At 30.1% G+C, this 25,224-nt stretch overlaps 1 protein-coding gene across 1 annotated transcript; it reads left to right on the plus strand.

The window, feature by feature from the left end:
* The first annotated feature begins 17,360 nt into the window (after window positions 1-17,360).
* On the plus strand, window positions 17,361-18,591 carry LOC106758459 (amino acid transporter AVT1I-like). Its single transcript, XM_022779543.1, has 2 exons — window positions 17,361-17,968; window positions 18,076-18,591. The coding sequence occupies exons 1-2, from the start codon at window positions 17,414-17,416 to the stop codon at window positions 18,589-18,591; spliced, it is 1,071 nt and encodes a 356-aa protein (XP_022635264.1). The 5' UTR covers window positions 17,361-17,413.
* The last annotated feature ends 6,633 nt before the right edge of the window (window positions 18,592-25,224 follow it).

The raw sequence follows: 25,224 nt of genomic DNA on the forward strand, positions 1-25,224 counted from the left end.
AATGAAATTATATTACATTCACCTCTAAGATCTAAATCAATAATCTAAAAGTCCTTCTTCAAAGTCTCTCATGTCACCTTTCCTAAGTTTCTCTCAAGCGTTATAAATGAAACATATAGAAAAAACGAAGAGTTAACTCTTATTTATATACAATTATGGTTGACCTAGAGTTAGACTTTTAAATGTGAGGCTTTATTAGTTGTTAATTCTTTTTCCTCACTCTAAGTTGAATCTTATTTTATTTTATAATCCCAATTAAATAAATTTCAATATTCCAAATAAATAATAAAATCTTATGTTTTATTTTAAGAAAAACAAGACGTGACATGTAAAGATTTATCTGAGTAAAATATAAGGTGTTATTGTATTTCAAGTTAAGTAATGAATATAAAAAAGTTTATAAATTATTAATTTTATCGAACTTTAGAAATTATTAAATTTTCCAAGATTGAGGTGTCAATAGATGTATTCCTCACTTAAGAAAATTCTTTTTTTCTTGTGTGAGAGCAAAATTGACCTCAAATCTACAACACTACATTCAAGTTAGAAATTTCTATTCAAACAAGAAATTCTGCCTCAAAGATACATTCCAGATAAATAATATTTTTAGTTAAGAAATGTCGCTCAATCAAAAATAAAAGAAGCCTTGATAAATAAATGTATAGATGTTTTAATTAAAAATTTATGTGATTAGATAGAAGATGATTATAAACAAGTAATTTAATCTAATATAAATATAGGAATAAAATAAGTATGAGTATTATTCTGATTCTAAGTTTGTTGAGTAATATTGTTAAAATCAATTCTTCCGATATATTATCCATTTTGAAATCTTGTTTGTCACATTTTTTTTTAAATGTGATTCGGAAGTAAAAAGATGAAGGGTATATAAATTGTGATTGACCTCAACTCCTAAATAATGTAGGATTATTGAGAGTTGTAAGATCATAAGCCCTCAGTTGAGGTCTAAGGGAAATATTTTGTTATCCCCTTAAGAAACCTAATGTTCCATTATTGGTTTCATAGTGCACGCCATTGTTCCAATACTAAGTCTGTTGAGTAACATTATTAGGATTAATCACCATACATTCTAAGATATTGTTTGTTTTGGATGTATGGGTGTGGTAACCTTATCCGTTACAATTTTGTACTTAAAAGACATCTCATACAATGGAAAGTGAAAAAAAAAATTATGTTTAACTTCCACTCTTAAAATGATATTGAATTATTGAGTGTTGTAGAAACAAGTATTAAATTATATAATGCATTGATGAAATATTTAAACTTATTTATTACAGTCATATAAATAAATCTCAAATACGAAAAACTACAAAAAAAAATAGATCTTATAATTTATTTTAGGATAAAAAAAGAGCACACATATGAAAGAAATTATTCTATCATAAATTATCATATAATGTAAACAATTAAAAAAAAAATCTTTATATACACAGAAAATTCAATGATAAGTTATTTTAAGACAGATATAACTAGGTCTAATCAACAAGCACATCATCGTATAAGCCTTTAGGTATCTGTTTACACTTTTTTGTAATCTATATTTTAATATTGTCTTCAACCCCTAATGTGAAATAATATGCATCTTAGAGATATGAGCAAAGAGATACCTGCAAGAAAAATCCTTTAATGTGATAATGACATGGTATGGAAAACTACTTTATTTTAAAACAAATGAATGTCATTAGGTTTTCAGCGCTAACCTACTTTAGTAATATTTATATACATGTTAAATTATTGGTTAGGTGATTTTAGAACTTGGATATAAGTTAAACTATATTTTACCTTTTTGTAATTTTGCACACACGTATATTCTTTCTATCATTAAACTCGCCTTTTTTTATGTAGCCTTCGTTTCAATTACAATATATATATATATATATATATATTTACTAGTGATTATATATTAGTTTAATGTTTAGAGTGTTAAGAAGTAAAACTAAATCCGATAGCGGGTGAAAGAATATATCTAACAAATAATAAATATTATTATGATCCGATAGTTCTAATATTATATTAAGAAGTACACTTTAAGCTTAATCCAATTCTACAAAATCGGTTTGTAAAATAAGATTTACAGTAATTTATATATTTTAAATTGATTTTATTTCTAATCAATCTGAAATTTTAATTAACTTATTATTTACATATAGTTTCACTTCTTTCGTCCATAAAAATTTGCGGAAAGTTCCAACAGATTTTTTTGAGCGAAAAACCCACTATTTTTTTTTTTCTACAGCTCATAATCCTCATAAAATGCACAAGAATTTTTCGCCGATTGTTTTCTTTCAGAAACAGTAACACTTATCTACTGGTTCACAATGTTACCTGTAATTACAACTTATTTACTTTGTCGAAGTTTAACGGCAATACAATATATAAACAAATAGTGTCACTTCAAAAGTCAAGCTTTGTGTTGTATGTGTTGTCCGTATTTGTGGGATAAAACAATGTCTTTAAGATACGTAGATATTTTTTGAAAATGAATATAAATATTGATGCTTTAAAATGTTCATCATATCTTGAAATTTACATTTATACATAGATAGTCAACTTTTTTGTGTGTGTAGAGTATGTTTTCGTAGTTGAATTGAAGTCTTAATTATTTTAGTACAATAAAGTACAATCGTCATGATAAATAATATTAATCTTTATGCTATGAAAGTGCACAGTAATAGACTATGAAAAGAATGAAATATCTCAGTTTTTTTAATCTTTTAGCTGAAACAGAGAAAAAGATGGAAGAATTTTAATATGTGGGTTCTATATCATTTTAATATTAGAAAAAAAATATCTATATATCCTTTATTATTTCATTTTTTTGCACATATTTTTATTTCCGTTTAGTTTCTATACAATTAAAATAAAAATAATCAGTTTCATTTTCATTTTCTTCCCTTCCAAATAACTTTTAAAAATGTTTCTATTTTTAATTTTTTTTCTTTTTCTTTCACTTTATGTATATTTATTTCACTCTTTCCACGAAAACCTAATGTAACATTAATGATATTTATAACCAAAAGACAACTTCATAGAACAATTTCCTCCATATGACATTATTTTCACGGCTTTCAGATATTTTACTTTTGTATATAATTTTTTTTCTTGAGTTATCTGGTTTAAATTAATTAGAAAACATTGTACAAAAAGCTAGTGGAAGCATCACATGAACTATATAATTACTACATCATTTTGCAAATACCGAATTTTGGAACATTTTATTGTGGATTGGAGATATACTCATCATATGCTATAGAACAATGTGTCTATTCATTGTACTTTTTTCAACTAAAAGTAATAAATAACTAATTTGAAGACTTTATGCAGTAATGAATAATAGTTATTTTCAACCTTTCTTTAAATGCTATTAATCAGTTATTAGTTATTGACCAATTCAACATTAAAATAAATTGTATAATAGAGATGCCCAATTCAACTCTTACAGCATCGCTATGCATGCCATAATTCATAGGGTGTACTTCAATAATAAGAAATTTTATATTCAAAAAACAGTAACAAACAAATTCAAACATAAAATATAGGTTCGGAATTATCATACGAAGAAACGTCCGTACAGTTTCTTAGTATATGGTTAAGAATATTCTTTCTCACCTACTTCAAGATAACAATAAGAGGAAAAATGTAAGCTAATAATTTTAAAACATTTTTTGTTAATTAATTTGGTGATATAAGACATTACAACATGATATTATATAATTTCAGAAGATAGTATTAAGTTCAGATTCAAACACTTACACTTATCATATATTCTTAATATNTTTCACGACTATAATAACATTTCTAATATAAATAAATATCATTTAGCAGTGTAGTAAAATGATCTCAAACTTTTATTTACGTAACTTAGGTTATTGGTAAAGCCTATATCTTATTGAATCTTCTTACTTAATATCACTCTATACGTAATCAATTTTGTAATATGTCTACTAATATGCAAAGATTCATTAATTCAACCCTCACAATTTACCATATTATTATTATTTATTTAGATGCACTCAATCAATACCATAACTCAAACAAAAATCATTATTTTGCCTCCATCAATCTATCATTTCTTCAATTTACTAGCATCAATTAAAATGCAGATAATCAAATCTTAAAATTTTAAATTCTAATTAGTCTAATATCCAAATCTAATTCCAACAATCTCCACATAATCAACATTAGGTTAAAAGTACCAAATTCTGTTAATAAAAGATGTCAAAGTCCATATATAAAAGAAAAACTTAGAATACTTTTATTATACTTTTTAAGGTAAAATTTAGTTTTAGTCCTTTGAAATATTTTGTAATGGTGACATTAATTGATATTCATTAAAGAAGAAAAAAAATGTATTATATATTTATGGAGTGTCAAATAACATCTAAAAACAATTTGAGATAACAAAAAATATATATGCATATATATCTTTCCAACTATAAGAATATTCATAGAAACAAACACGTGGCTAGATTGTTCTTAATTTGTAATAAGGAATTTTTTTTTTACACTATTCTTTATTTACAAAATAATTGAGTCATTGTTCAAGATTTCAACTCTTTAAAACTAAATAACTGTTGGTGGAATTTTTTTTTTTTATCTTTGGATTCAGTTGTCTGCCTAATAGTGATTGTAACAGTGACAAATACAGAAAAAAAACTTATAAATAATTCTAAAAATTTGTTGAAGAGAGTTTAAGGTGTGATCTAAACTAGCATTAAGGTTGGTGACAATGATAATATCTACCTGCTCATATTTAAATACAATATTATTTCACTGAAGCCAAATTGATCAACATTTTTCTGTATTTCATTATTCTTAGATAATTACGTTCTAACAATTTGATTAGTAAACAACTTGTCAGAAGCAGTCAACGATGCAATTGTTATATTAAATTTAATATACTTACGTTGGATTGCATTAAATTAACCTTCTCATGTGTCGTTAATTAAAAAGTTTTGAGATGACCCATCAGGACATGCATTTTTACATTTCTACTCCTTATACCGAATTTAATATAAAATAATCGTTTGAAATAAATTATAGCAAAAGTCCATTATAATACAATGGTTATATTTTACATTGCATTAACATAAATCGTGATTTGGTTACCGATTATTATCAACTCACATAAATATTTTCTTCTTTTTTTTTTCATTCATTTTAGATCACTAGTGCAAAAACGCTATTTAACGTCGGTTAATTTGAGCTTTTAACGTCACTTTCACATCTCACGTCTATACGGGTGACGTCTAGGGACGTCGCAATTACTCAGAACCGACGTCTATATAAACGTCGGATAACGATATCCACCGACGTCTATATAGACGTCTGCTTATACTCACACCGACGTCTAATTACTCTATATAGACGTCCACCTTTGCTTAAACCGATGTCAACATGAATATATATTGAGGTTCAAAATGACACTAACCGACGTTTATGTTCTTATAGACGTCGGACCAGGCACTAACCGACGTCTAACAACGGCGTTGTGTTTTAGTGGAGTTTTGATCCAGACTTTCGGTAGCATTGTGTAACACTCTCCTCTTGCTAGTTTCCCCACAAAAAAAGTTTGCGTCTTTCGAATCTTCTAAGACATTCAACCCAAAACCGATCCTGGGTCCATGACTACTTCCCATTATTCAACTGCAAAAGAAAAAAATAACGGTGACACGAGAACTAGACAAGGACCCAAGTTCCATTTTGGGTCGGAAGCCTTAGAAAACTCAAAAGATCGTCACTCTTCTTGTGAGGAAACCAGCAAAGGGAGAATGTTGCACTATGTTACCCAAAGAGAGGATCAAAACTGCACTAAAACACAACACAAAGAAAGCAAATTTTAATCAGTTGAACGACAAGATAATCGATAAAAAACTAAAGAAAGTTTAAACGGTAAGCATAAAAAAAAAACCACGCACCTCGGATGCAAGAGAGAAAAAGGAGAGGACCAAGACAATGACGTTATGAGAAACGACAGTGCAATGCCGCAAGAGATAAAAAGTAGAGGTGCGCAAGCGAGTAAAAGAAGGGGAGAAGCAGAGAAAAAGGAGAAGAGATAAAGACGCGATCAGAAACTGAATGGCGAGAAGAGTCCGCGGTCTATTTAAAATGAAATGGGGCGTCGGTTGCTCCAGAAACCGACGTCTATAGACGTCGGTGTCTCAGGGGATCCGACGTCTATTCTACGTCAAGAAGCTGAAAAGAATGACGTTTGATTTCCTGTCAGGGGTAGTTCACGTCGGTGCCCCTCCTAGCCGATGTCTAAAACCCCCGAATTTGGTGAAAATAATCAATTACAGGAAGTTAGGCGTCGCTTACGATCAGAACCGACGTCTAAATTGAAGAATTTTTGTCTTCCCGCCTTCTAGACAGGCCTTAGACATCGCCGTTTGACTATGTGACGTCTAAGCGCTTAGGAATTAGGTGAACCACATTAATTGTAGCCCAGTCGACGTCGAGTTTTCAGGGGATCCGACATCTAAAGCTGAACCGGTTGACGTTTGATTTCCTGTCAGTGACTTGAATGTCGATGCCCTTTTCTAGTCGACGTCGAATTGACTGTCTTATCACATACCTCAGGGTCTTCGACGTCGGTTTGCAGCAGGTGCGACGTCTATGATGTCATAGACGTCGCCTAACATCGAAACTGACGTCTAGCTTACTAATATATTTATGATAATGCCACCGTGCAGTAATAAACGTCGGTTTTTCACGAAACCGACGTCTAATGGGTGACGTTAAACAACGTTTTTGCACTAGTGGATGTTTTCCTACTAATAGGTTTAAGTAATAGTAAAATGGAAGTTAAGAGATTTAATTTGACATTCAAAACCAACGTTTTCACACTTTTATATTTTTAAAAGTTTTATTATAATAATTTTAATTAGAAAATTTATATTTTTCTAGTTATCCTTAAAATCAGATAATTTGTTTTTAATATTTTCTTCTCAATTCAATTTTGATTGAAATTTTTTGTACTTACCTAAGATATTATTAACTTGGTTGAGATTCAAATGTTATAAAAAAAAATATTATAAATATAAACAAGGGTTTTACAAATCTGAATATTATTAGCTTTGTTGAAACATTATTATATGAATTTCGATAAATTTCAAAGATATATACAATGAAATCATACTTTTATTGTATATTTTGAAATGTATTTCCATTATATATCTTGAAAAGAATTTATACAGGTAGATAATAGTCTTTTTTTTTTAATATTTAGACCAAAAAATCATGTCTACAACAAAAGTATGTTTCTGTTATGTATTTAACAAGATTTGTAGAAAATTGTTTTTTTTTTCTATATTTTGAAGGGTATTAAAAAGTACGCGTGATTTAAAAAAAAAAAAGATAAAAACAAAACTTTGAATAAATTATGGGGCTTAATAGAATTTTGGTAGTGCTAATATTCCCATGACAATATCGGGCAGTTTTTTCCAGCACTTCCAAAAATTTCTTTCAGTATCTCTATAATTTTTTATATTTTTTAATGGTATAATCTAAAATATATATTCTATATTTTATATTTTGTATTTCAAAATATATAATTTGAAACGCAATTTTTTTCTAGAAATTATTACCCAAAATATATTTTATATTTTAAAATTATACAATTTAAATTGAATTTCTATTTATATATTAAAACTTATAATTTAAAATGTTAAAAATTGTATATCTAATTATATATTTCGAAATAAAAATTTATAGAAATTATAGAAGTAAAGGAAGAAATGACCACATTATCAATGGATTCAATATTTTACTGTTGGGCTATAATTGTTGTTAGGACCAATTAATCGGGTCACGTGTGTCCTATCCCAATATCTAATTGGCTTTTCTATTTCCACGCCCTATCTTACGGTTACCATGCATAACTATTGAATTTTTAATAATTTATTTTATTTATTTATTTCATACTGTGTATTTAACAATTTACTACCCCAGACAGATTTACGATTAAATTCAAGTTAATGCTTCTAACATTTTAATCTCAACGAATGAATTACAAAATAGAAGGATCAGTTTTTTTTTTTTAACATACGACTATTAAATCATGTTTGAATAAATTAGATTAAATTGATGTCGTATAGGTAAGAAACATGTTGGGCCTAATAGCCCATTGGAAGAGGATATGGAAAAAAATGAGGGGGTGTAAGTAGAAAAATTGATAGGCTTTTTGATCCATTGGAGAAGGGGTATGAAAAGAATATGAGGGAGGTCTAGGTATAGAATGTGTTGGGCTTCTTGGTCCATTTGAGAAGGGATATGAAAACAAAATGAAGAAATATAGATAATAAAAACATGGATTGAGTGAAGAAATAAGGTGTAAAAACGAAAAGTGGGTGGTGTGAGTATAAAAAAATTCTTTCACTATTACCCTAGAAAAGAAATAAGGGTTATAAAAAAGTAATGGAATATGGTGTTAAAAGGGCGTTGATCCCTGCACCTCCACCTTTTTGGCCCTTCACTTCTCCATTTTTTTTAACTTTTTCTATATTACTAAAATAACCTTTTTTGTATTTTGTTATTTACTTTTTTAACCCTCTTTTATTTAAAACTCTAGATTTCTTACTTTCCCTTTTATATTTTACTCATGGTAACAGACAACACTCCCACCTTCAGACTCCAGATCTGTTTCTCCCTTTTCACTATCGTTTTCATTTTTTTAACCTCTGACTCCTAACTCTCAGTCCTCTACTGTGCATTTCGTGGCTTTTGGTGTGTGCGACGGTGCGGCAGTGCAGTGGTGTGGCAGTGCTTCGTTGCGGCCTGTGTGCAGCGGTGCAGTGGTACTTCGTTTCTGGCTGTTGGTCTTCGAGAGGTTAGCTTGTTCGTTTTGGTTTCTTCTTTCGTGCATGTTGTTGTTGGTTTCTATGGAGGGCTCTACACGAGAGCTTAGTTTCCATCTCGTTTCATTTCTTGAGCATAGTTGTCTTGATTTCTGGATGGTTTTTTTAAATGTATGTAATATAGAGTTTCAGTGTTGCTTTGTCTGTGGGTGTGCTGTTGTTCTGCGTGAGGATTTATGAGGAAGAAGACGCCGGGCATAAACAGATGTCGCACATCGGTTTAGACATGAAACGGATGTGGATATCCGTCGACGGAGATGAAGACGAAGAACTCTGTTGCAACTTTCCTTCCACCAGGCCAACGATTCCAACGATTCTCAGAAAAGAGAGCACAAAAGAATTCAAAAAAACAATGAAAAAGAAATGAGAGAGAGAGCAGAACGTTGATAAAAAAAGAAATAGGTTTTTCTACGTTAAGAGATTGGAATTAAAATTAACCTATAAAATAAATTTTACTTAAGAGTATAATAAGAATATAAATAAAAAATATAAATATAAATAAAAAAAAAAAGAGATAAAATTGAGATGAGAAGGTGGACGACCAAATATGTGGAGGTGCAGGGATCGACGCCTGTGTTAAAATGGCTTGGGCTATTAGCCCAACATGCAAATAGAATGGAAAAAAGAAAAGGGATATTTCATCATGTACCTCCAAAGCTTCATCCTGCACTTCCAACTTTTTCAAAAATTTATTTTTAATTTTAGTAAATATCTTTCTTACTTTTCACTTTTTATTTAAAGTAAAGGTGTTTCATCCTACACTTTCAGCACTTCATCCTGCATTTCCAATTTTTTCAAAACTTTATTTTTTAACTTTAGTAAATATATTTTTTTACTTTATCTCTTTCTATTTAAAATAATCCTACATTTTTTTAACTCTGCACCCTTTTAATTCTTTTTTAAAAACTTTGTCTTTTATTTATATTTTAATAACTCTTTAATTTAATTCAAGAATTTAATATTATTTAATATTTTTTTATATTTTAATAATTATTAAAATATAATTTATATTATTATACTAATTATATTACTAAAATTAAAATTAAAATCATTAAAATAAAAGTAATAAAAATAAAAATAATTATATAAAATCTGATTTAATATACATAAATATATTAAACTATATTACATTAATAAATAGAATTTTGAAATTTTTAGATTTCTTAATTATTATTATTTTTATTTTAATTTTTTAATATTAGTACTATAATAATATAAATTATATTTTAATAGTTATTTAAATATAAAATATGTAAGACCCGTTGAAAAATAAAAATATTTTCTATTTTATTTTATTTTGTAGTTCTGATCCTAAATAATTAAGTATATTGTGTATTAGTTTGTAGAAAGTATTGAGAAAGTGAATAAAAAAATTAATTAATATTGGTTTTTATATTAATTTTTGTAAATGCATGAATTAAGAATTTAGTAGCATTGTTTGCACAATATTATCAACTAAATTGAATTAGTATAGTGGTGAATTCTTATAGAAGAGTGTTGGAGTGAGGCCATGTGTCCAAGTCCTACCCAAGACTTTTCCTTAGCCCTTAGTTTCCAATTTTATGATTGGTAGACATGTGGAGCCCACTTAACGTAAGAAAGGGAGAAATTTATGTGAAGTTATGTCCATGGGCACGTGAATTGCTTCAGAAGTCTAAATCTTCTTTTGTTTTTCATTACATGTGATTGTATTAGAAAGAAAACATAGCTTAGTGGGGTTTATTTGTTTGATTTGTAATCTAATTGCTCTAATATGATTCGGTGCTCTTAATAAGTTTAGGTTAGGGAGAAAAAAAAAAAAAGCTTGAGAAAGAATTTTTTTTTTTTGTCGCGGGAAATTTGGCAGAGTGTTGGTTTGATTGCTGCTTACTATTTCATTGCATAATGCATTTTTGGTTGGTAGTCTTTGGCTAAGACTTATGGGTCTCTTAAGAGGGGCTCACCTGTCACCTTGGTTACTCTATAAAAAGAAAATCATTTACATTTATCAATGAGTGAGAAAAGGGGAACTTGTTGAAGGAACGTGGAAAACTAAGGAAGGGGTGTAGACTTTGCCACTAGAGAGAAAGCTTTTCAAAACTTGTCTAACTAGAAATAAGGGGAGCTAACCTTCTCTTAAACATGATAAATGTGTATTTCATGGTCATAAATATGATTATATGAAATATGAGCATGTTGGATTTTAGTAATTTTAACTATCTATCTATTTATGAGTTTTAGTTGTTCTTGAACATACTTTTTTTATTTTCCATCTTTTGAGTTATCACAGTAGATAGATTTCTATTTCGATTACCATTAGATTAAGTTGAAATTTTGATATATAATTCCTAAGATAACTTATTTAATTCTTACCGTTTAGATTTGTGATTGGAGTTCTGTACCTAGAGGAATTAATTTCGTAATTTTGAATAGAGACATTAGAAATTTTTTTTGTGCTACTAAGTTTCCATGGTAAAACATAAATTCCCGCCTAGTGGACCGTTAGATTGACCATAAATTTTGATATATGGACCATAAGACATATTACTTTGCGTTGACTGTTCGGATTATTATTTTGAGGTCTGTACTTAGAGGAATACATTTCGCATGTTGGAATAAGTTAATGATCAACTTATTTTCTACTACTAAGTCCCCTCGAGAAAACATAAATTAAAGTCAAGTTAACCGTTAGATTGATATGAAATTTTGATATATGGTTCCTAAGACATGTATATTGAATTTGACCGTTAGGATTATAAATCTAATTTCTAAAGTTATAGATATAGATTCCACATTTTGAGGTATCTAATTTTCCAGCTTAGTTTTATCTCTGAACCATCTAAGGAGAAATTTAGTTAACGGTATTAAGTTTTTGCTGAATCAGAAAGTTGATGTGTAATTTTTATAAAACGTGGCATCCGAAAGTTAAATACGTGGAATGGTCAATCAAATCCACGTGAGCTCATAGCAACATAAACACAACCCAATCTTGCACCCTCTTCTTTCCCTTTGCCTTCGAACTTCCTGATCAAAATCATGCCTAATTTCAACTCCAACCCAAAGGCAGATCCGACCCTAAATTTTAACACCCATGATTCAAATATAACTGCAAACCCCCAACTTCAACTTCAGAATCTCTCCCAGGTTCGTAACTTACTCCCAACATTCCGCCCGCCGTCACATCCGAAGTCGGAACCCTCTGCCACCGAAAAACAAGGCAACTCCTTGATTCCAAACTCAAACCTCCCGAGGAAGGTGACGGTAAATCGTGGAGCTCGACACCGTGGAACTCCTCGCCGAGCACACCCACTTTTGTGAGAAAGGATTCCGGCGCGACACGAGCGCATGAAGACCAATTCAAGAAGTCGGAAGCATTGGTGAAGCCGTCAGAAATAGGAGCGGCGAAGCGCGCGATGCAGTTCTCTTGTCTGTTCGAAGGATGCAACCGGAACAAGCTACATCGACGTTTTCAGCCGCTGAAGTTGGTGGTGTGCTTGAAGAACCACTTCTCGACCCGGTGCCACAACAAGCATTTCTCGGTGCTTTCAGATTTGAAAAGCCACGTGAAGCACTGCGGAGAGTGCAGGTGGAAGTGCACGTGCAGGACCAGGTTCCCGACCTATATAAGATTAGGGGGGAGATCCTCANTAGTGGTGACCCTTTCACTCTTCCACGGACTGATACATGTACCGAATGCTCATACGGGAAAGTTGACTCCTGGGTCTGGAACGAAGTCTCCAAAAAATCCTTTCTTTCTCGTCCACTCAGGGGGGTGCGGACACACCTGCACGGTCGAAGTTTAGACCGTTTGAGGGCCACGAAGATGATAAAGGGAAGCAAGTGGCGGAGGATGATGACGAAAATCCAATGTTGAAGACTGACAGTGGATTTGAATTGGGTAATTGCTTTAGGGGCGAGGAGTTGCCGAAAGGTTTTTTTTTTATGATTTTGGATACATTGATGACTACTGTTTAGATGACTACTCAAATATGGACGATGAGATTACTAATTCCATATTTGTTCAATGATGAATGGCTGAGGACTTAATCTCTCCTGACATAAGTGAAGAAGAAAGCCAAGGTGAAGAGAGGTATGAGAATTTTTCTTCCTGTTATCATCTTCAATTGACACATCAACCTCGAAACATGCCACGTTTTAAAAAATTAACAAATCATCTTTCCACTTCAGCAAAAACTTAACACCGTTAATTAAATTTAACAGAAAAAACTCACTTAAATCAAATTAACTGTTTTAAAGACTCAATTGGAGATTTTAATAAAAATGAGATCAAATTGAGAAAGCACCCCAAAAATAGAAACAACAAAGGATTTAAACCTATATATATATATTAGCTGAACGAGAAATTTTGATGATAAAGTGACTATAGTTAGGTTATAATTTATTGATTTGACCTTAATTAATTAGATGGTTTAGGAGGAAAGCACGTGTTTCCCATTGGATTATTTGTCAACCTTTTGTTTATCCTGTCATGAAATGAGATAAAGAGAAGATTTCGATTGGATTTGGAAGGAAAACTGCCCGACACTTTCCTTGTTTCAATTACGTTCGCATGCAAACTTAATACAATGTTTTTGGTAGGTTGAAATAAAAGTGGTTTTCATTGAAGAGAAATAAAATACAAGTATTTAATTTAAAATATAATTTTATTGGTTGTATTATTATTACTATATAAAAAGTGAAGAGAGGGGAGAGTTGCTTAGATTAACTACTTGTTTTTTCAAAATTTTCTTTGTACTTTTACTATGTTAAAATGTTATATTTTCTTGTTTTTACCTTTTATTTTCTATCGTCCTTTATTTTTATACTAACAAACAGACGTTGTGGGTATGAAAGGAAACGTAGGAAATTGAATAAAAAGATTGAAAAAATTAACTTAAGAAAAATGAAAAAAAAAAGGAAAAATTTCAATCAATATAAAAGAAAGAAAAGTAGAATATATCAACAAACAGTCTCACCTATAAACGCATTTCTTACAAGAAGTTTCTTAGATTTATGCTTTTGTTCATTCCATTCATTTCTTCAACCAAGAAACATGCTTAAACGGGAGGCTATCACTAAAGACATTCACAACCAACCTTGTCTTATACCTAGTTTTGACTCAACATGAATTCATCCATGAGGTAACCAGTTTTGACTGCTCTTTTTCATTAATATCTTCAATGGTTTAGTTTCCATGTGAAAAAAATATCATCTCAGTTTCTTACACTTTTCTTATCATTATCCCATAATCTGTAATCAAAATCATCACGATCATAACCTAAGAATGCATTTTCTTATCTGGACATGCTACTGTATAGCAATGGAGAGGCATTGTCCAGCGATGACCTCGACCGTAGTAGCTTAAGACCACCCAAAAACAGGTTCAAAATCTCACAAACATTAACCTCAACTAAAGTATTTCAAATCCAACACTCGAAATATACAATTTTACATTAATCATTCATGCAAATCAAAACTCATAATTTCAACAATAATAAAAGATTAGTCTCTCTCACCTCAAAGCTACTTCTAGATTTCTCTAAAACCTTTTCACAGCCTCCCAACTCCACCAGACACTTAATTTATACCTACAAGAAAATCCAAATATTAAAGAAAAAAAAAAAAAAGAAAACAATCCATTTATTGTACATCTACTTTCGTATTAAGGTTATTCGTATAATTGTATATGGATTTTTTCTTTCTACTAGTTTTCCTTCTACATTTTTTCCTCCTAAACCAAATACAACATTTGATATTTCGAAGAGAAATGAGTTGATTCTTCAACCAAATAATTTGAACGAAGCCTCTCAAAATCACCTGACCCACAATTAGCCCTAGCACCTAACCCATCTTTTATTATAAATTTTATTTTCAGAACTAAAGATGTTTCTAGTGTTCGAAAACATATATATATATATATATATATATATATATATATATATATATATATATATATATATATATATATATTTAATTAAAGAAATTATGTAAATTATGTACCTCTTAATGGTTTTTTAAACTCAGATTTTATTTTACAAAGTTAGTTTAATTTTTCTATGATCCTATTACTAGTAAGAGATATTTTTAATAGAGATCCGTGATCACCCACATTTGTTGATTGGAATAGTAATAAATTTTTAACCATGAGTATGAAACCATCAATCTATTGAGAACACATACTTTATTACTTTTGTCTTTTATTTTGTCTTTCATGGAGAATTTTGTTATAAGAGTGAGTAGAACAAGTGAATTACTTGTAGAAGAGAAGACCAGTCTTATCGTTCTTTCATCACAACGATTCTGATGGATACTCAATTAAACCATAACTTTAACATGCCCCTAATCCAAGATCAAACACTACGTTTCCATGAAAACAACCAAAATCCTCAAACAGATTCTCCAAATACTTCTTTCCTCACTACTTGTCTCAATGGACTCAATGTTTTATCAGGTACTCTTTCTCTTCTTCTCACTCACTATTCTCTAGATCATAACCTCATTCAATTTCCCCCCCTTCTTTTCTGCTTCGCGTACATGCAAATTTCGTTTTTTATAATGTTTTTAGAGTTTGTCATTTTATACATAGATATGTAGATCCTCGTTGGTTGGTGGGGAATGAACACGATGACCTTCTATTTTTTAGTATTTTAGCTTATATTTTAATGAAAATGAATTCAAATGTGAAAGAAGAACGAAAATTAAAAATGTACAATAGTTTAGCAGAAAAATATATTTAACTCAAATCAAAATAATAACATGATTGTAGTTGAAATAGATGATAAATAGTTTGAAGTTGGGATGATTTAAATTAAAATCAATAATTAAGAAACATTTTTTTAGTTATAAATTTGTTTTTAAACAAATTAGTAATAGATGTGTAGTAAAATAAAAATAACGAATTAGAGGATTTAAGAGTCTTCAGTTATTTTAGAAATATGTTAAATAGATTCGGTGGTCCTATTTTTGTTGGTTTTCTTCAAGTTCTGTATTTTCAAAATGATCAATTTGGTTCCTGATTTTGAAAAATTAAAGTAATTAAGTCCATTCCGTTAACTTCTTTGAACGGTTTTACAAATTGTGTTTGCTGGCAGGAAGATGTGTCATTTTCGAAACACGTGACATATAACCACTTTATAACGTAGATTTAAAATATTTGTTTAAGATTTAAATTGAAAAAGCACGTGCTATAAAGAATTGGAAAAAATGATTATTTTTTTATCTTTTAAAAAAAATGGAAAGGAACTTGATGTGTAAGTGTTATGACTTAAACTTATCTTGATACTTTTGTGGATTTATTTAGACAACTAGCTATATGTAAATGTTATGACATTAGCTTATGTTTTTAATTATGTATTTTATTAGAAAAACTTGTTACACAGTATTATTATTATTATTATGTATTAGGATAAATAGTTATCCATATAGTTATTTTATTTTACATATTTTATCATTGTTTTGGTAAATTTATCAAATACAAGTATTGTCTCCTATTAAAAGTGTGTGAATATATACATATTCTTAACTTAAAACATTAAGATACTTATTTTAAACTTTCTTAAAAAGAGTGATTGTTATATAAATTGGAATACGTTATAATCAACTTATGTGAACTTGATTAATTTAATCTAACTTGACTATAAATTTGTGTAAGGTTGAATCGCTATTTTGAATTAAATTTATATTCCTTTACCTATTTAAAATGAAATAGATTATTAAGTTAATTTTTTTACTCAATTATTCTAATCTAACTTTTATCTTATTAAAAAGTATTTGTTTGAATTTCGCACATTTATTTTGTGTTATTATTAAAGGTGGTCAATTAAATATTATAACCTTTGCTTGTAAAGACAAATAATTTATAGTTTTATGATTTTTTTTTTAATTTTTAAAAAATATTACCATTTTAATTAATTAATCTGAATTCTAACGAGTGAAAATAAGTTAAAATAGCTAAAACTAAAAGAATTTTATCTGATTAATTCCTTTGTAAAAGTATATTTCTGAAACTAAAACATGTATAAATTGTTGGCATAACTTTCATCTATTCGTACGTCGGATCAACGACCTTTATTTATGAAAATGGAATGAATACCTCACTATCAAACATATAGAATAAGAGAAACATGGGCGAGCTAACTACGCTTCTTCCCTTTAATTTTGCTAAAAGTGGGACCTTTATTTTCCTAAAATGCTCTTACACGCTTGTTTCATCTCATAAACGAGAAAGGGAATTTATCTGCCTTATCCCACTTCATCATGCAACCGCGTTCTTTTCAGTTTGCCATACTTCACTTAAATATTCAGTTTACTCAGTATGAATTTCTTTCTATCCATAAATACATGCTCAACAATAATAAATATATATCTTAATTATTAAATATTTTCAGCAGTTTAAAAGTGCGTATAAAATTATTTCTTTTATAGTTGCCTCAACCTATGTTTAATGTAAAAACATAATCTAATATAAGGCTATTGTTTTGTTTCCAATTTTGGTTTAATTTTCAGGTGTTGGCATACTCTCAGTTCCTTATGCTCTTGCAACAGGGGGCTGGTTAAGCATGACTTTTCTGTTTTCTATTGCCGCTACTGCATTTTACACGGGCCTTCTGATTAAAAGATGCATGGATAAGGACTCAAACATTAGAACCTACCCTGATATAGGTGAACTTGCATTTGGAAAGACAGGAAGACTGATAATATCAATATCCATGTACACGGAACTATATCTGGTTTCAATAGGATTCTTGATTCTAGAAGGTGATAACTTGAATAACATATTCCCCATTGGAGAGGTTCACATAGCAGGCTTAACAATTGGTGGGAAGCAATTATTTGTGATTATGGTTGCCCTTATCATCTTGCCCACAGTTTGGTTGGACAACTTGAGTCTACTTTCTTATATATCTGCAAGTGGAGTCTTTGCTTCTGTTCTCATCATCCTTTCAATAACATGGACTGCAACATTTGACGGAGTTGGTTTTCATCATAAAGGAACTCTTGTCCATTGGAATGGTCTCCCCACAGCTGTTAGCTTGTATGCCTTCTGTTATTGCGCACATTCTGTCTTTCCGACGTTGTACAATTCGATGACAAATAAACATCAGTTCTCTAACGTAAGTAATCATGTTTGGTTATTATTGTCTTATATTCAAGTAAAGACTATATCTTTCACTTGCTTTTTCTATCTAATTAATGAATTTTACTTTTCCGAACATTGCAGGTCCTACTAGTATGTTTTCTCCTAACCACTGTGGGTTATGCATCCATGGCTATAGTGGGTTATTTAATGTTTGGCGAGGAGGTTGAATCACAAGTAACATTGAACCTACCTCTAGACAAAGTCAGCTCAAAATTAGCAATATACACAACCTTGGTGAATCCCATATCCAAGTTTGCTTTGATGGCAACACCTATTACGAATGCTTTGAAAGAGTTGCTTCCAATGACGTACAATAATAGGGTGACGAGCATCTTACTGAGCACATCGTTGGTATTGAGCACCACCATTATTGCCCTTGTTGTCCCTTTCTTTGGGTCTCTGATGTCATTGGTTGGAGCCTTTCTAAGTGTCACAGCTTCTATTCTGCTTCCATGCTTGTGCTACTTGAAGATTTCAGGCACTTACAAGAAATTTGGGTGTGAGACCGTAGCCATAGTGATAATAATAATGACAGCTATTGTAATGGCAATTTCAGGGACCTACATCTCTCTTATGGAAATAACCCACAATTTATAAAAGACAATGCAGTGGTTCACTCTTTTGACTATAAATTACCAAAAAGAAAAACAATATTTTTTTTTCATGTGGAATGCATTTGCCTTTAAGAGTTAAAAGACAGATTAAAGATCAAAAAGTGGTTGGTAAATACATTTTTTTATAATTAAAAGTAATGCATGTGTGTGCGTGTGTTATGTGCTTGTGTGCGTGTGTGTATGCGTGTGTGTGAGCAAACATACTTTATTACTTTTGTCTTTTATTTTGTCTGGAGAATTTTGTTATAAGAGTGAGCAGAAGAAGTGAATTACTTGCAAAAGTGAAGACCAGTCTTATTGCTCTTTCATCACAACGGTTCTAATGGATACAACCAACTGCCAACTAAACCATAACCTTAACATGCCCTTAATCCAAGAACAAACACTACGCTCCCATGAAAACAACCAAAATCCTCAAACAGATTCTCCAAATGTTTCTTTCCTCACCACTTGTCTCAATGGACTCAATGCTTTGTCAGGTACTATTTCTCTTCTTCTTTCTCACTATTCTCAGCTCAACATGATATATATATATATATATATATATATATATATATATATATATATATATATATATATATATATATATATATATATATATATATATATATATATATATATATATCTGTGTGTGTGTGTGCGCGCATGTGCGTGTGTGTGAGCAAAAATACTTTATTACTTTTGTCTTTTATTTTGTCTGGAATATTTTGTTATAAGAGTGAGCAAAATAAGTAAGTTACTTGCAGAAGTGAAGACCAGTCTTATCGCTCTTTCATCACAACGGTTCCAATGGATATAACCAAATGTCAACTAAACCATAACAACTAAACCATAACCTTAACATGCCCCTAATCTAAGACCAAACACTACACTCCTATGAAAACAACCAAAATCCTCAAACAAATTCTCCAAATGTTTCTTTCCTCACCACTTGTCTCAATGGACTCAATGCTTTGTCAGGTACTATTTCTCTTCTTCTTTCTCACTAATCTCAGCTCAACATGATATATATATATATATTTGTGTGTGTGTGGGTGGGTGGGTGGGTGGGGGGGTGTGTGTGCATGCTTGCATGTGTGTGTGTAATATCCTCGTTTACGCGAATAATATGTGGTTGGTGGGAAACACGAATGATCTTAGTATTTTAGCTTATATTCTAATGATTAGAGCACTATTGCAAAAAAGGCTTTTGATATATGTTATTTTCAACATTCCATGTTAAATTCATATCCGACGTCTTATTGGGAGACATCAATTTTGACGTCGGATCCCCTTTCCGGATGTCGACTATGACGTTGGACCCCCCTAAACCGATGTCCATTTCTTTTTTTTTTTTAATAATTTCTTTTTACAATATTACCACATCTGAAATAAAGAGAAACAATTTTAGTATATCATAAAATTGTATATACTATAAGTTTCAAGCAATGGAGAATGATCACTCAATGTCACCGCCAAGATCCGTCAACTTATGCAAAAAACTGCATCATAAGCAAAAATTAATTGGTGTAAAAGAACTTAATTGGTGCAAATGAAATTTAGTCGGTGAAAACTAAAGTTAATCAGTGCAAATTAGAGTAACTTATCTTGCCTCAACAATGACGAACGTGAATGAAACGAAAATCCAAACAAAAACGTAAAACAAAGTGAGGCTCGCATTCTGAGTTTTTGGGGTTTAAAAGGACATTTGACGTCAAGTGCCTCCACCACCGACATCTAATTGAAAAAAAAACATTTTGGCTTTACTTTGGGGTATTTTCACAGCTTATTATGCTCTAGGGAAAGGGATCCGATGTTAGAAGTGGACTTTAAACCTAACTCAGTCCCACAAAACCAGCTTATAAGGTAAGGTTTGCACCTCACTTATATATTAAAATTTGGCCTTAACTCTAGTCAATGTGGGACTTCCAACGCACCCCCTTCACGCCGAGGTATAAATATCTCGAGCATAATAGTAGAATTTGGTGGTTCGATAGCGGTCTGACAACAGGTGGAATATAAATGCTCAAGAAACAAAAAATATTGCTAAGATATGCTCTAATCATGGCTCTGATACCATATTAGAAAGTGGTATAAAGAAATGTTTGTTGCTGGAGAATGCATTCTTGGTCTCTCTAAGAACCCTCAATGTGTTTGTTTCTTTAATTTTCCATCCACTCATTCTAACACCACTTTGTCTAAAATTCCCAATTAATTATTATTATTATTATTATTATTATTATTTATCATCTTAACACACGATATAAAATTGTCTCATTTTTTTCTACTATATAAAAAAAATTTAAATAGTTTGAAAAAGTATACTCTTCAAGTATTGTCCACAAGTTTGTTCTGATATCATGTTAGAAGTGGATTTTAAGTCTAACTCAATCACATAAAATCGGCTTGTCATGTGAGGTTTGCACCTCACTTATATATTATAATTTGTCTTTTATCTCTAGTTGATGTGGTTCCAACATCCGACGTTTAATATGTATTAGACGTCAGCCCCTTCTATGTGCGATGTTTAATGTTTGAAAAAGTTTCCTTTCAAATATAATTTTGCAGAGGATTTGACGTCTAGTCTGGGGGGAGTCCACATCTAATTCGAAAAAAATTAATATCGACACTTAAAATGAGATATTTTTGGACATTTTTTACGTTCGTGGAGTGGAAGCTGACGTCTAATTTGAATTAGATGTTGGGGGGACTGTAGTCGACATCTATATCTTATTTGACGTCAGTTCCCTTTTTAACCGACTTCTATAATGACGTTTAATTTACAAAATTGTCACCGATTATTTTTTATGTTAATTTTTTTTTTGTTAAATATTAAACACGTGACCTTAAATGTTATTTTTTCACTGGTGGTGGTGGTTTTGGAGGAAAGCACGTGATAATCATCGCAGGTTGTCCATTGGATGATTTGTCAACCTTTTCTTTTTGTTGCCATAAAAGATCACGAGAAGATTTCAAATCCAATCCCATTAGACATAAATTGAAGATAAAGAGCTGGTGGGGGGTTGGAGACTTTCTTAGTTCGAAGCATGCACAAATTAATTAACACAATATTGTTTGGCAGGTAGAAGAAAAAAATATAGCCATGACCCATTTGTTTGTTTTCTTTTTCTGTTTTTTTTTTTTCATACAAGTTGTTTTTCGTGGAGTGAAATAAAATAAAAATATTTAATTTAAAAATTATATCTTTATAAATTAGTTATGTTACTATCATTATTATAGAAAATTGGGAATAATAAAGCGATGAGAGTTGCTTAAATTGACCAAGTCCTTTTCAAAATATTCTTTGTAGTTTTACTATGATGAAATAAAATACTTTCTTATTTTTACCTTTTATTTTCTATCTCCTTTACTTTTTATGATAAAGAACAGACACGATAGGTACGAAAAGATAAGATAAAAAATTGAGCCAAAAAATGAAGTATTTTATGTAAGAAAAATGAAAAACGAAAAATTATGATCGATTTGAAAGAAAGAATGTAGATTATATTAAAGCTATTGTTTTTACACCTAACAAATTTTAACTTACATTTTACATCTATTATTTTTTTCTTTAATTTTATTTTTCTTTACAAATAAAAAATTTAACCTTTTTAATAACTAAAATACTCCTAAAAATGGGTTGTGAACTATAAATTACATAAAAGAAAAACATTTTCCTTCTACCAATAACATTACTCTTTAAAGGCCTTAATTAGTTCTTAGGAGATAAGTATATAATCAATAATGATTATGATACTATGATGCTAGGATGGATCGCATCATGTGTCTTGAGAATTTTTTTCTGATAGGCCACTGTTTCGTTTTTCTTTTCTAGGATAGCATACATACCGATAGTTTAATTATAAAGAAAAACATTATTTATTTATGTGTTGGTTGTGGAGGAGTAAATCTTGCACTTTAAAAAAATGAAAATAGAGAAAGAAACGAAAATCAAAATCAGGGATAAAAATACATTTAATCCAAATGAAAATAATAATATGATTGTAGTTGAAATTAAATGATAAATTGTTTGAAGTTATGATGATTTAAATTAAAATTAATAATTGGGAAATAAATTGTTCTAGTTATAAATTTTTGTTTAAACAAATTAATAATAGATGTGTAGTAAAATAAAAATAAAGAATTAGATGATTTAAGAGTCTTCGAGTTATTTTAGAAATATTTTTATTTACTAATATTTAATTTATCAAAAACTAAGAAGTGTAATTTTAGTGAATATGTAATATTTAATATCTTAGAGAATTAAAAGGAATTAGTTTTTTCTTTTTACAAACAAATTGATATATTTGATAGAAAAATGTTGAAAATTGAATTATGAGGTATAATTTTTTTTATATATATAGTTATTTACCTAAACAGATATAATTATTTGGTAAATTTTGTAAGAAATACAATTTGAGTTGAGTTAAAGGTGAGTAGATAATTGTGGTATAAACTTAACTAGATATGTATAAGCAAATTGAAAAGATAAAAATATTTATTTAAAGCATTGTAATTATATATTTGAAGATAATTAATTACGTGAGATTAATCCTTAGGGTTCTGCGAATAAATTTTTGATTAAAAAATTATTTAATTAACTGAATAAATATATGCATTTATCAAATTTATTTTCTCATCTTAATTTTTTTTTTCATCTACTCATTTTAAAGCAATAAAAAACAAAAAAGAAAACAAAAAAACCTATCTCAGTTTTCCGAAAACCAAATTTTGATTGATTTTACGGTGCTGAAAAAAAAAAAAACGATCACAAAATTCAACTATCTTGAAATCGGATTCTAACCTATTTTAAAAAACCATGCCATCTGTGTAATTAAAGTGCACAGGATGTTATCTTAGAAAAAAAATATGAAACAATGTCCTGTCAGGAAAATTTTCTTATTTTAGACATATAATTGATAATATTTATGTATAATGGATTACATGTATCTGAGAGAATAATTTTTTCAATGAATCATATCACAGTACACCTTCTATTCCTGGCTGATTCATAGTGTCTGATCCTCTTCCTCGATCGATGTCACCACCACTAATTTCTACTTCTATCACATTGTTCTTGAAGCACCTCTTTCTCTTTACAATAAGATGATACTTCCATTTCCAGTTCCCATGTGAATTCCTAGCCAGGTTTATGCTCCAAATGAAAACAAACAGATATGAAGAAAATTGAAAATTATTAAATATGTACCTAATTAAGATTAAGTTATAAGATATATACTTAAATATGCTTTTGTCTATTCAAAATTAATATGTATTGTATTCAAGTTTATTTTGATTGTGAATGAGTTTTGTACATGTTTTCTTTTCTCGTTATGTCATATGATTAATCAATCATAGCTAGTTTTAAATATCCTAATTTTTTTAAATATCCTAATTTTTGTGTGGACTAAAATACATGATGGAATTGTTATTTTTTTTATTGAAAATTATTAGTATTTTGTTAAACACTTCGAATTCTCACTTAACCTGCCAACTTTTTTGTTTTTTACTTTTGAAGTTAAATTAGGAATACATGTAGGAATGGTAAAGGGTTGAGTCGGACATGGATAGTACCCATCTGCAGTTCGACTCAATAAAAAAAATTCACCTAATTTCCGACCCATTACTTGCACGGATAACCGTTTAAAAAATAGGTTTCATTGCTTGGTTTGTCTCCAGTTTGGTTAAAGTATGTGAAGCTCGTTCATCCTTTTAAAAAAGTTTCAATTTCGTCCAAAAGTGATAAAATTTGTCTCAATCAAGTCTATTCCGTTAAATATACAGAAACGACATTAACTTTTGTTTCTCTTTCCTCTGTTCATTTGTACAACGTAATAGTCCTTTGTTAGTACTATTATGATGACTTGAGGTTGATTAACAAGTAAAAGACAAAACCTCACATGAAAATAACAATATCAATTTCTTGCTTTATTTTTTCATCTTCTTTGGTTTTCTTCCTCGTACCTTCTCTTTATCTCTTTGCATTTTTCTGCTTCGAGTTGAGTGTGTTGCCCTGTACTTTTTGTTGATCGAATTGTCCCTCTTCAGAGGTCAAAATTACAGATAATTTTACGCCACGTTTGCAAACAAGTTGCTACTTTTCTCCTTGTCTGTTTTTGATTTTACTGTTTCTCAGATACCCTTTTCCCTTTTCTTTTCCCCAAAGCAAACCATTGTTTCTTCTATGGCTAAGCCGATTCCATAAGCTGAGTCACAATCTGGGTTTGTTTTGCTTTGGTTTTTCTTGTATTTTTTTTTATCTAATTTCAAGATACCGATCCATTTTTCTCTTCTCTTTTGGTAGTTTTATTCGTCTTTCTCGTTTGAAAGGAAGGTTTTCTTAAATTTCTAGTTTTGAGTGGGGATTCTGTGGAATCTAGTGAAGGGTCATTTTGGAGTTTAGATTTGTCTATGTAGTAAGGATTAAGGAATTTATGTTAAGCTTCAGGTGCCATGTGAGATGTGTCATGCCTTTTTAACTTTGTTCTGTGACGTGGCCGTCACTAGTGCAGCGAGGGGATTTTACCGTGGTTATTTTTCACTATAGGTCGCGGTTTACGAATCGCGGCATATTCAGCCGCGGTAGTAAGTCAGAGACTTTAGGCCGCGGTTAAAACCGCGGTATATAAGTTCCGTA

Source organism: Vigna radiata, chromosome 4 (assembly GCF_000741045.1).
Source record: "Vigna radiata var. radiata cultivar VC1973A chromosome 4, Vradiata_ver6, whole genome shotgun sequence".
In the NCBI taxonomy this organism is placed as follows: Eukaryota; Viridiplantae; Streptophyta; class Magnoliopsida; order Fabales; family Fabaceae; genus Vigna; species Vigna radiata.